Raw genomic sequence first — 12,828 nt, forward strand, 5'->3', positions numbered from 1 at the left:
GGAGAACTTTTGAATGATCACCTGATGTGTCACAAAGGAATCTGCTGTAATGGTAATGATAGTCTGTGCTCTTTAACTTACCTGTAAAAGTTGGTTTTGGCCTTAAAATTACTGCAGCAACTTATCAGAGATGTGCGAAGTGCTAAAAGCGTAATGTATTTTTACAAATTGTGTTATTTAAGTGTTTATTCATCATAAGGATTCAGACTGTTCCTGCAGTTTCCCATAAATTTAGCGTGGTTTATTCCCTACACTCAGGTTGAGGGATCATATGATGATGAAGCTTTGCGCAATTCCAAGAGGTGATGCATAAAATAGATATCAGCTGTTAATAATTTTCCGATTACATAGCTGTTGTGGGGGCTGTACTCGTAGTTGTGGAGGCTGTGAGTGCTGTTTATATAGTTGCTCATAAAGATCATGTTGAACAGTAATAACTGTTCTCTCCTACCTGTCAGCACATTGTGTTTTTCCACCTATAATTAAATAAAAAAAATACTGCAAGTAGGACACCTATTTGACATATACCAGTTGTTGGATTTGGAGTGTCCCTTTCACCGAAAAAAAATTTGAACAAGAGTAGGCAATTTGAGTAAGCAGCCATGTCATTAGTGCTGTGACTGTTAATTTATTTGGAAAGGCCAGAATTACTAACAGTTTTAAGCACAATGCCAGAGCTTTGTGGTTCACTTCTACAGGAGCATTTTACTGACCTTATTAATCATCTGAAATATAAATAACAAAGCACCACATATTTCTGGCAGAATGAATGAATGTGCCTCCATCATTACTGTTGTCTATAAGCCAGTATATAGATAACATATTGCCATAGTTGTCATAATAAGACAGTTCCCATAATGAAACTAGCCTAGACTTTAAATTATAAGTTATTTTATCTTATCTTAAACTTAGTTACAACTAGGTATAAGACCTGTTGGTGCAAAGTCCATGCCAGGCCTGGAATGGGCCTAAAAAAATTGGCCCTGGTATTGTTGATCCAGGTGGACAAACCATGATTATTTAAAAACCAAACAAACAAACAAACGGACAAAAAAAAAGACAAAAATTATATTGACCCATCAGCCCAGATTACCAGTCCAACACTGGTCCATGCATAATTACTGTGGTATTTAAATCAGTTTTTCTCTTTAGAAAATAGAGAAAATATCACCTTATCTAAATAGCCTTTTATATTAGAACAATTTAACACTTAATTTAGGCACACCAGTAGAAACAACACATACTTGGTGAAAGACAGTTTCTTGTTGTTCCACTTTCTGAAGACAGTTCCCAGTTTGGGAATTTGTATGTCTATATTTCTACATCATTCACAATGAAGCTGCTGAAAGAGAAGCATCATGTCTGGGAGTGATTGATTTATCCCCTTTTCAGGGTGTAACATTGTCTATGCTATTGTACTCAATGGATATAATCCCCCCCCCTCTCCCCCCCATAATAAGTATGACATGTGAGTGAAGTAGTGCAGCTTACCCTTTATTCTTTTCTGAGCCCATCCGACCACCAGGGAAAGAAAAAATAAAAATGAGTCATTACTTTATCTTAGGACCACCATTATTATGAGATGTATTTTTTAATACATGACTAAATAATATGAGTGGGTTTTCATTTCACACCCTGAAGAGTAATAATAATAATAATATTAATAATAATGGATTGCATTTATATAGCGCTTTTCGAGACCCTCAAAGCGCTTTACAATTCCACTATTCATTCACTCACACATTCACACACTGGTGGAGGCAAGCTACAGTTGTAGCCACAGCTGCACTAGGGCAGACTGACAGAAGGGAGGCTGCCATATCGCGCCATCGCCCCCTCTGGCCAACACTAGTAGGCGGTAGGTGAAGTGTCCTGCCCAAGGACACAACGACAAAGGCAGACAGAGCTGGGGATCGAACCGGCAACCTTCCGGATGAGCTTCCAAACCCCCTGAACCACGGTCGCCCGTGGCGCGCATGGCAAACATAACGAACATATTCTGTGTGTAGAGTACATTACACTTTAAGTTGCAAGTATTCAGATGACGTGTGAAGTGTATTTACATGTCAGTCTATTATTTAAATATAAACAAAATATTATGTCAAAAATGACAAAGAACATCTTCAGTTTTTAAAGTCAGCTTTATTTTAATTTTAAAGATTCATTTGAAGTCATCATTCCTCGATTTACAGCTTAGAATCAGCATGGATAGCAATGAAGGGGTCCACATCTTTGCCACTGATCGAGAAGGTGGCACGGCCATCACCGCCAACACTGACCTGCTTCCCAGTGCATCTGCTTCCTTCTTTCTGACCAGAAATGACATCACAGTAGGTGCCACCAGGCAAGCCTGTGTTCAGGGTGACATTCAGGTCCCTAAAATCGAAAATAAAGATCAACCCAGTGTTAAGAAGAAAAATCTTGATCCAAATGTGCTTTCTAACTTCAGGCCAATTTCTAAACTGTCTTTTATGTCCAAAATTTTGGAAAAAGTTGTTTTCAAGCAACTTCAGACCTTTTTAGACACTCATGACATTTGTGAAGTGTTCCAGTCTGGTTTTAAATTTGTCACAGTACTGAGACTGCGCTTTTACGAGTTTTTAATGATCTACTTTTAACAGTCGACTCAGGTTGCTCTGTTGTTTGAGTCCTTTTAGATTTGAACACGTTGTAGGTCTAAAGGGCACGTTTTTATCATGGTTTAAATCATATTTATCACAGAGGTCTTTTTCTGTTAAAATTGGGCAATACTCCTCTTCCTCTGCCCCTGTGTGTTGTGGTGTGACACAGGGGTCTGTTTTGGGTCCAACTCTGTTCTCCTTATACATGCTGCCTTTGGGATCTAATTTTAGGAAATACAACATTCCCTTTCATTGTTATGCTGATGACATCCAAATTTACTTCCACTTGAAACTGGATGTCTCTGTCCCACTGCAGCCTTTGCTTAACTGTTTACATGATGTTAAAGACTGGTTAACACAGAATTTTCTTACACTAAATGAAAATAAGACTGAGTTATGGTTTTTGGAACTCATGCCCCTTTGAACAAGTTAACTGATTACCTCGGTCCTCTTGCTTCTCATCTTTCTCATACTGTAAGGAATCTCGGAGTGTTTTTAGATAGCTCCTCTAAATTAGAGAAGCAAGTTTTTATCAGTTACGTGAAATTGCCAAAGCTAAGCCTTATCTTCCTCCAAGAGACCTAGAAACACTTATTCATGCCTTCATCACCTCTACACTGGACTACAGCAATTCTCTCTGTTTGGGTCTTCAACACTCATCTCTCCATTGCTTGCAGTTTGTCCAAAATGCCACTGCACGTCTTTTAAACGGTGTCAGAATGTATGAACACATCACTCCTTTTTTAGCAAATTTACACTGGCTGCCCAAGCAGTCTCTTTCTCAAACATTTAAGCAAATGTTTTATTTTAATGGTAAAATTATTTGTTTTAATTTAAAATGAAGTATTGGGAAGCTGCCACACACAAACAAAGAGAACAAAATCCTTACCAGTCCTCATTGTTAAAAACGATGAAACCACGATTACCACGGCCAAAGGCAACCTGGTTGCCCTGGTTGTCCCACCAGTTGGACTGAGGCTGTCCATTGACCACATTACGGAAAATGACCATGTTACTAAATAGGAGACAGGACAAATTACAACTATAACACATGATGTCTATAGTTTTGATGGTCTAGCTGACAAAGCAGAACAATGTGAATTTGCATAAGACCAGTGTGCTTTCTCCTGATTTCTGTGGACTTACGTGATCTGACGCCATCTATGCTCACAAACCCATCCATTCCCACAGGTCTGGTCAGAGTTGACAATAACAGGCTTGGTTGATCCATCACCATTGCTGGGGGGTCCAATCCAGTCATTCTTATCCTATAATACAAGTATTAATGAGTGGATTCAACAAAAAAGGGTCTAATACACACTAAATATTGCATTATTTCATTACGAGTGAACATACTTGTCCGTTTACAATGTTGCGGTCCCAGCGATAGCTAGACATGACCCTGGTTACACCGTAAGGGTGGGCAAGCATGTAACCAACAGCCATCTTGTAGAGTCTGGGGTCCCAGAATGTAAGGATGGATGCACCGCCAGCACCATGGCCTCTCTGGTTATCATGGTTGTCAGTGAAGACGAGAGCATTGCCGTTAGCCATGAAACCCCATCCTTCTCCCCAGTTCCTAAATACAGCAAAGAAAAAAGAAATGAATTTTATTATTGTTTTATTATAGCTGATCTTTGTTCAGACCAGTACTTAAGATGGAGTTTGCACTGGTTGCTCTAACCACACTTAAGCCTAATTCTTGCAGTGCTATTGCAAAGCAACATGTGGTATCTTGATAATTTGCTACCTTCGATTAGGAGCAGCCATGGAGGATCAACACAAAAGTGAAAAAGACATGCCAAGCACTCTAATCTGATAAGAAGAAAAGAATTCAACTAGGAATTAGATAGATCATTGTCCAATGGACTTGGTACTTCAGAAAGAAAGAGATGTGTGAGGAAAAAGTAATGAAGGTAAAGCAAAAAAAGAAAATAAAAGGTGGTGTTGGGGTGAGTGTCAACAAATAATATAACAAGTATTTATTGATATTTATGACCACAATTCACTACATGACTTCACTGGGTTCATTGGCAACCCAGCTAGTGGGTGGGTTATGGTCTGACATTAACTGAAAGTTCATTGATACTTGAAATGGATGTATCCTGCACATGGTAAAGCAAAATTACCCCCCCGTAAAATTCTGCTTCTCAAAAAGTCAACATATGATGGATGTGACTTTGACTTTAACCTAACTTAAAATGCAACCAATTGGTCGAAGGCCCTTGCACCTTTATAGTAGTTTTTATCAGTTTGTTTTTCCTTTACAAAGAGCATTGTTAACAATGACATATCTCTGTTATATCTAAAAAAAAAAAAATCCAAAAACCCTTTTCTATTAAATTGTGTAATATTTTCCTTAGATACACCAGTAGAAACAACACATACTTAGTGTAGGAAAGCTTCTGGTTGTTCCACTTTCTGAAGACCTCTCCCAGTTTGGCGCCATATTTAAACTCAGTCACTCTTCCAAGGCCGACGTACTCATTGGATGAAATAGCCTCACCTCCCAGATCAATAACCTAGAGCAAAAAAAGCAAAACTGATACTATAGTCTGAAAAGTGAGAAGGGTTTAAATAAGTAGTACTAAATTATCTAATGATGTTATTGCAAGAACCGTGTATGTTTCAAACCGTCACAAATTTTAGTCAAAAAAAAGAAGAATGCTACAATGATGGCATCTATTTGTACAGATTCTTATTTTGTGCTTGTGGTGAGGCATGGTCTGCGGTGCCGCTGCAGTTGAGGCAGACTCACCTGAGCGGCATCCGCAATTACGCCTCACCGGCTTAAAGTGTGGGCTAACTCCTGCGTCATTGTTGTTGTTGGTATGTGTTCAGCTGGCAACTGGAAAGCTGCAGCCGTGTGTGTTTGTAACAGCCAGCAGCAACTTGAGTGTTAATATAGAGATGCTGAAAAGCATGCGATCATCATGGGGTCTGCATTGGTTATGTTACAGTGGTGCCAAAACCCAGGAGGGGGCCGCAGCAGACCCAGGACTGTGCCAGCAAGGGAAGAAGCTTACCCAAATGGTATCCGAGCTGGTGGCCACGCAACGGGGGCAGACGGTGGTGGGAAGAACTGCAGGACCAGGTGTTGGTCCCTGGTCGACACCGCCGCCAGCCCCACCCGCAACCCGCGACAGCATGGGAACGGAGGTCCGGACTGTTCCAGCGCCCGTGCCGGCCCCCAGGGTGAGGCCAGCCAGGACACAGCCTGCCTCTGCACCCGTCCCCACTCCTCGGGAGAGAGCAGCAGGTGCTTGGCTGCGGCCTGCACCTGTTCCTGCTCCCCGGAGGAGAGCCACAAAGCAACCCCCGGCTCACGCCCCTGCCCTGCCGGAGATGGAGGACCTCGGCAGCTGGAGGTGTAAGACGAGGTGCCCGGGTGACCTCGGCAGCCGAAGGTGGAGGTGCGCGAGGGTCCTGCTATGGCTGTGGTCCCCTGTGCCGGCTGGTCCACACCAGAGGCCAGCACACTGGCTCTCCACTAGAGGCGAGCGCGTGGTTAGGTCCTGCATGTATTCCGCCTGTCAAGCTGCCAGTGAGCCTCGGCTCATAGCTGCCGCCGCTTGCCACATGGGTGGCATCTCCAGGGCCGTCGCTGGACATGCGCGCGCAGCCCTCGGACCCACCTCGTCACCGCTGCCACTGGATATGCGGGCGGCAAATTGAACGGACACCTCCCTGTCGCTGGGCCAGGGGCACCGATGGTCCAGGCCGATTCCCTCTCCCACTCACGGGGGGGAATAGGTTCGGCTGGATGGCTTCCCGGCCTCTGTCGGGTGATGGGGGTCTGCGGTGCCACTGCATAGGAGGTGGATGCACCTGATCACGCCTTGCTGGCTTAAAGTGTGGGCTAACTCCTGGGTAATTGTTGGTTGTTATTATGTGTTCGGCTGGCAACTGGAAAGCTGCAGCTGTGTGTGTTTGTAACAGCAACCGGACTGTTAAATAAAGAGATGCTGAAAATCATGCGAACATCATCTGGTCTGCCCTAGTTATGTTAAAGTGCTATTCTGGTCTTTGCAAAAATAATAATTACATTAATGTTTACATCTGGTCCTAGAGTGTTCTTATTTGTTTACATCTTTTCCAGTCCTGCAAGATAAAATACGAACCAAGATCTGTTCTACATTTCAGGCACATACAAAGGACATGTAGACTCTAAGACTCATCAAATCCTACGATTTCATTTAAAGTGAAAAACATGCTAAAGTATTTATTTATTTCACCAAAAGGTTTTTTTTTTAAACTGACCTCCTGATAGATGAAAGGTCTTGAGCCACTGGGGAACCACTGGGTGTTAAGGTTTTTCAGACGACCATAGACAACGCTCAGATCACCAGGCCACATGTGCTTGCAGGCATCCATTCTGAATCCAGCCACACCTATGTCAATAAGTTTGTTCATGTACTCGGCCACCTTACCCCTAACGTATTCTTTCTCCAGGGCAAGATCCAGCAAATTATCCAGACGGCAGTCACGTACCTGTAACAGTTAATATCTTATTCAGCATTTGGACCCAAGAAGAAATTTTACCAGTGGAACGTGGTGCACTGGTGGCATCCAATCTTGGTACCACGCTGAATTCACTGAGCTCCAGAATGCAACCATTCTGCATGACTATGTGCTTGATTTTAAATACCTGTGGCCACGGAAGTGATAGGAACATCTGAATTTAATGATTTGGATCGGTGACTAATTACTTTTGGCAGTATAGTGCATATCATATATGATGGATGACAAGGAATAAAAGGTGTTTTGTAAAACAAAAACAAAAAAAAACTATAGATCTCAGGTCACCAGTGTAATCTGTAAAAGAAATAAATGATCTTTTAATAGAAAGAATGAATGGAAATTATGCCGAAAACCTTTTTATCAAAAACTACTAAAAAGAATTATATTGTTTTGTTGCCAAATAGTTCCTGATATCACTCACTTTGTGGGATTTTGAAGATATCCCCCCCCCCCCCCCCCCCCCCCCACACACACACACACACAAAAAAAAAAAAATGAAATAAAAATTAAATTAAAAACAAACAGCAACAGAAGCAGTAAACCATTTTAATATTTATTAAACTACTCACCTAAAAATGTTCCAGTTTCTTTGCTTAGTGAAATGTCGTTTTAAAAGCATTGTGTTGAACTTTACACCCTTTCTGTACATTACCGCCCCCCACTATCATACCACCAGGTGAAATAACAGAAAGAAGTAATTACCAACTCAGACAGTTGGTAAAAGATTAAACTTTTGGATAAGTATTGATGGATATCCTCCACTAAAAAATTTGTGTTATCAGAACCAAAGCAGCATTAAGGTAAAAGTTTTACTTGTCTCACATTGTTTCTTGATAACATTTCTTACCTGATATTTGTCACTATAGTTCTCAATATTGCCACTCGAAGTCTTGCATTTTTGGTCATTGAAGTCCCAGGAGGAATAAGGAACACTGGGGAAGTCTCTGTTCCCAGCATCAAACCAGCTTCCACATGAAGAGTGGGTTCCCGTTCCACTAAAGGTTTTACACATGTGGTTGATAAGGGTGTCTACGTAGATGTTAACCTGTTGGGATATAATATATGGTGAGGATGCAGTTCACCACATCAAAATTTGTGTCCTATAACTTAGCAGTTTCCTTGACTTTTCTTGTGTGATATGTTCAAATACAGTCAGTCTTGTAAATTGTCAATCTTTATTATTTTGTTATTAATTGCCAATCAGTGTTTTTACAATATTCCTTTTCCAACTTGTTGTTTTATATGATCATATAGATTTACAATGTGCAATCAAATGCAGATAGGTCTCTCATGATTATCACTCGGTCACAACTGTAATTTAGTTTACCCCAACTTTGTTGCATCTGGTGATCATGTCTTTCAGTTCTGCCTCACTGCCAGATCTTGAGCAGAGCTTGTAGCTAACTGGCTGGTATCGCTGCCACCAGGGCCTCCATGGATCGCTCACTAGAACGTGCTCATGTGGAGGAGAGATCTGAGCAATAGATCAGAACAAAAATAATACAGTCTGAATGATAATTTTATTAATCAATTGTGTTGATAGAAGATTGTTACTAAAATTGTCACTAAAGACGCGATACTGATTCTAGTATAAGTGGAAAAATCAGTTGATATTACATAAAATGTTACACAACAGAACAAAAATACATTTGAATTGCCATATTCAAACAGATTTGATTTTAAGAAACTTAGTAAGTTTTAAATCTTAACTCCTGTGGTCAAATCTCACCAAACCTGCCTCTTTAAAGAAACAAAACAAAAAAAAACCCTCACTATTTCCAGTTCACTTCCAATCAGAATATGCAAATTAGTCCATGTGACAATCAAACAGGTCAAATTCTACTGGTTGGATAATTCTAGTATGTGGTAGTTATCACTTTGTTCACTGTTTTATTGTGAATTCTGCTTTCATCTTTCATAATCTTTATAGTTGCATCTGTAGTAATTTTGCAACCATTTCCTGCATCTTGTCCAAAGGGGTGGACTCTTTTAATAATAGGTTTAAAAATAATAAAAATATACATTTTTGAAAATAAGATACATTTCATTTAGTTATATACCAGCTATACATACCTGAACTCCACCAAAACCTTTGGGACCCAAGAAGCGTTCACACTCTTGAGCAATGTCAGCCCAACGCCACTCAAACAGGTGGACAATGGAAGTCCTTCCATGCTTAAAGTTGGGGTTGTGCTGGGCAAGGCTGAGCCCAAAGAGAGCTACCAGGATGAACAACTTCATGCTTTCAGAAGACAAAAAAAAACAGACACAATCACACTGTGTCACAGTGTATTAACTGTATTTATACCCCCCCAGGCCAATGAGAGACTGGTAAATCAACATGGAAACGAAACAGGTGAATTTTTATCACAATTCCCTTGTTCCGTTTTAATCAGCTGAATGGAAGAAGATGTGACGCAATTCTGTGACTGGAACCACAAAAATATAAGGGACACATAGTACCCGAAAGGTTACTCAAACAAGGGCTATGAAGATACCTTGATATTCTCACACTGCTTTTGTGTAGCTTGTTTTTGTTTAGTTTTTCTTTAATTGTGTGTTTTCAGTGTGTGACGATGGGAGTTATTTGTTAACTTCCAAGTAAACACACTGAACACCGTTTATTTTAGTTGAAAATCTAAAATATGGAAAAGTAAACATGTAGGTAATTGCATAATGGTATGACCGTCCTTGACAGTTGGCTAGAGCAGTGTTTCCCACCTTCCCAGCCACAGTACATATTTCCAATTTGGAAAAATCACCCTAAAATTTCCACACCACCCAAAAAAAGGTCACAAAAAGCATATTGATAATTTTTCCCTGTGCTCTAGGTATAGCGGAAATGGCTCAGTTTGTCCCCAGTATACCTTTTTTGCTTTCTTCTAACCACTACTCATGATAGGGCCCTCATCTGGGTTGGAATTTTCTCCATCATCAGAATCAGTATCAGAATACTTTATTGATCCCTAGGGGAAATTATTTATTTAAGGACCCAGGTCATATTTTTTATCAACTTCTATTGCAGATAATCTTCCACGGCACAGCTGATCATTTCTCATGGCACACCTGTGTGCCGCGGCACAGTGGTTGGGAAACACCGGGCTAGAGAGATATTACAGTAGCTGTACAGCTACTGCAGTGCACTCAAATAACCTAACAGACTAATTAGCTACAAAACCTATGAACCTAACAGGGTATTCAGCTGTGTCCAAAAGAAAAATAATAGAGACACTCCATTCCTTATGAATTGATTTTGTATGCATTTTTTCAGACTGAAACAGTATTTATTTTAAGTAAAAATGTAAAACATGGAAATGTGCATAATTACATAATAGCATGACAGTCTTTGACAGTTGTGTACAGAGCTATTTACTGTTCTTACTATTCAGGTACACAATTAAATAACATGTTATTCCAGTTACTCAGCTGTGTACATATTAGCAGCACTCCTTTTTGTATTAATTCATTTGAACAATGTGACAACATTATATTTACACTGGGTTTTTTAATCACACTTTTATACATATTTTTGAATTTGAATTTGTTTGTACTTTACAAATAATGTAGCAGTCCATTTTCCTGCTCTCCTGACATTTAACCTGTCTTTTTGTTCAAAAATGTCTTTAACTCTATTAGTCCCTATGCACTTAATTTCATCATTGATTTACTAGTATCTAGTCAAGTCCCTACTTATTTAAGAATGCTGGTATTAACTCAGTCTTGATCTCTCTGTTCTTAGAAGTCATAGGCAAATCTTTTTTTTTTAAATGTTTATCTGTTTATTACAAAGATTTTTGAAAAGGTACAGCATTCCTGATAAATTCTAGCTTCTGCAGAGCTCACAGTTCACCTTGGAGTTTCTCAATATATTTTTATGTGAAGTCAATCAGGAGATTTTTCTTTTTTCTCTATATTTCACGTGCTCATTGTTCTCAACCCATTTTCTTCTTTTTTCCTGTAGTCTGTTTTCATAATATCTTTGTTTCCAAAAATCTTTTCATTTGAAAGCTATCCATTTTCTAGCCTTTCTTTGTATTTATGGTTTTTCAGTCAGACATCTTCCTTTTTCTGTCAGGGTACCTGGGTCGTTTACCCAGTATTTTCAGTTTGACTTTTGTCACTGTTTAGATTCCCATGTATGGTTCTTGCTTTATTGTGATCAATCTTTTGTCTGTGTGAATTATGTTTAATTCTACTTCCTCTGTTTCATTAGTTAGATTTATCCCACTCCACACTCTCAGGGCAAAAATAGAGAGACTCAAGAGGAGTTTCTGTCCTCACACCATCCGAGTCCTAAATCAGAACATGGCCGCACTCCCCTCATAGCATCACCATAAGTGACTGAAACAGTACCTTATATCATATTCTTGTCACATCCCAGAACTTTCACTGTCATATTTCGTATCATGTCTGATGTATTGTTATGTCACAGGCTGCTTCACTGATCATGCTGCTTCACTATTGTCTATATTACTCTGGTCACTCTGTTCACACTGCCCTGGTCACTGTTGTACATTACCGTTTACATTACTCTGGTCACTTTTTTTACTCTACTTGCTTTGCTACTCTCGCCACCTTCTACAGAGGGACTATCGAGAGTGTCCTAAGCAGCTGCATCACTGCCTGGTATGGTAACTGCACCATATAAGACACCTATCACACCCGCTAGATCTGCAAAGCCACCAGCATTGTGGAGGACCCCAAGCACCCCTCACACACACTCTTCACCCAGCCGCCTTCTGGCAAGAGGTACCGGAGCATTGCACTGCAAGACTTTCTTTCCTCAAGCCATCAGACTCTTGAAAACTCAGTGACTGAACTGACACACATACACGCTTTCATACACATCACTACCTCAAGTACTTATCTACACAATCTCATACACGCACACGCACACTTTCGTACACCAAGTTACAATGCTAAACTTTTGCACAACCCACTGTCATTGTTGCACTGTTCTGTGTCTGCACGTAGATTTAAATATAATATTTAGATTTAACATTTAACATTTAGATTTAATATTTAACATTTAGATTCAACATTTAAAATTGTGTTTTAAATATGAAAAGCTACAAATATTTTACTAAATGTTGTAAAAAAATGAGTCGAAAAAACATGTTTTCGTAAGGTTTTGAGCTAAATGTGGAAAAATGTTGCCGTTAATTTCAGCATGTTTCACTTTACAAACGGCGCCCCATACTATCTTGTGTCTGTATCGTTCTGTTCTGTCTGGTGTTCCACTGGGTTGTTTTTTTTTTCTTGTTTTTTGGCGGGATCGGAGGTTGGGGCACTGATTCGAATGCCACCTCAGCACCTCCTGGGTGAAGTGTACCGGGCATGTCGTATCAGAAGGAGGCCCTAGTTTCTCTCTAGTTTATTTATTCAGAGCAGGGGCGATTCTAGGATCAGAGCTTTGGGGGTGCTGAGCACCCAGAGAGCTGCCCAGCCAGGCAAGATAAACTTTACTCGTCACGATGAGACTTCTTCCCTGTCTCTGTCAGTCCCTGCATCCTTAAATGTCTCCAGTTGTCCCGAGTTCTCTCTGACTGTCTCCTTGTTGCATTTAAACCCCTGTTCCTCCCTGTCCTCGTTGTCTGTTGTCTTCGTCTCCATTATCAGTCATCATAATTTTACCATCTCTGTGCAAGTCTGTAAATTTCTTTATTAAATCATAAGATTCTTAAAT

General features: G+C 40.2%; 1 protein-coding gene across 1 annotated transcript; it reads right to left on the reverse strand.

Moving 5' to 3' along the window:
- Positions 1-2,122: 2,122 nt before the first annotated feature.
- On the reverse strand, positions 2,123-9,418 carry LOC109194289 (pancreatic alpha-amylase). The gene is made up of 9 exons (XM_025899971.1): positions 9,216-9,418; positions 8,470-8,616; positions 7,990-8,187; positions 6,882-7,112; positions 5,010-5,143; positions 3,978-4,200; positions 3,768-3,889; positions 3,511-3,636; positions 2,123-2,376 (listed from the first exon to the last, which is right to left on the reverse strand). Exons 1-9 carry the CDS (start codon positions 9,381-9,383, stop codon positions 2,187-2,189), a joined length of 1,539 nt encoding a protein of 512 aa, XP_025755756.1. The 5' UTR covers positions 9,384-9,418; the 3' UTR covers positions 2,123-2,186.
- Between the last annotated feature and the right edge of the window lie 3,410 nt (positions 9,419-12,828).

Source organism: Oreochromis niloticus, linkage group LG18, assembly GCF_001858045.2.
Source record: "Oreochromis niloticus isolate F11D_XX linkage group LG18, O_niloticus_UMD_NMBU, whole genome shotgun sequence".
Classification (NCBI taxonomy): Eukaryota; Metazoa; Chordata; class Actinopteri; order Cichliformes; family Cichlidae; genus Oreochromis; species Oreochromis niloticus.

Bases quoted from the DNA above. Each gene is read 5' to 3' on its own strand.
- LOC109194289 (XM_025899971.1), bottom strand. From the start codon at position 9,383: ATGAAGTTGTTCATCCTGGTAGCTCTCTTTGGGCTCAGCCTTGCCCAG. The intron at 8,188-8,469 runs GTAAACTAAATT...ATATCCCAACAG, and splicing joins CCAGATGCAACAAAGTTGGG to GTTAACATCTACGTAGACAC. The intron at 7,113-7,989 runs GTAAGAAATGTT...TAACTGTTACAG, and splicing joins ACTATAGTGACAAATATCAG to GTACGTGACTGCCGTCTGGA.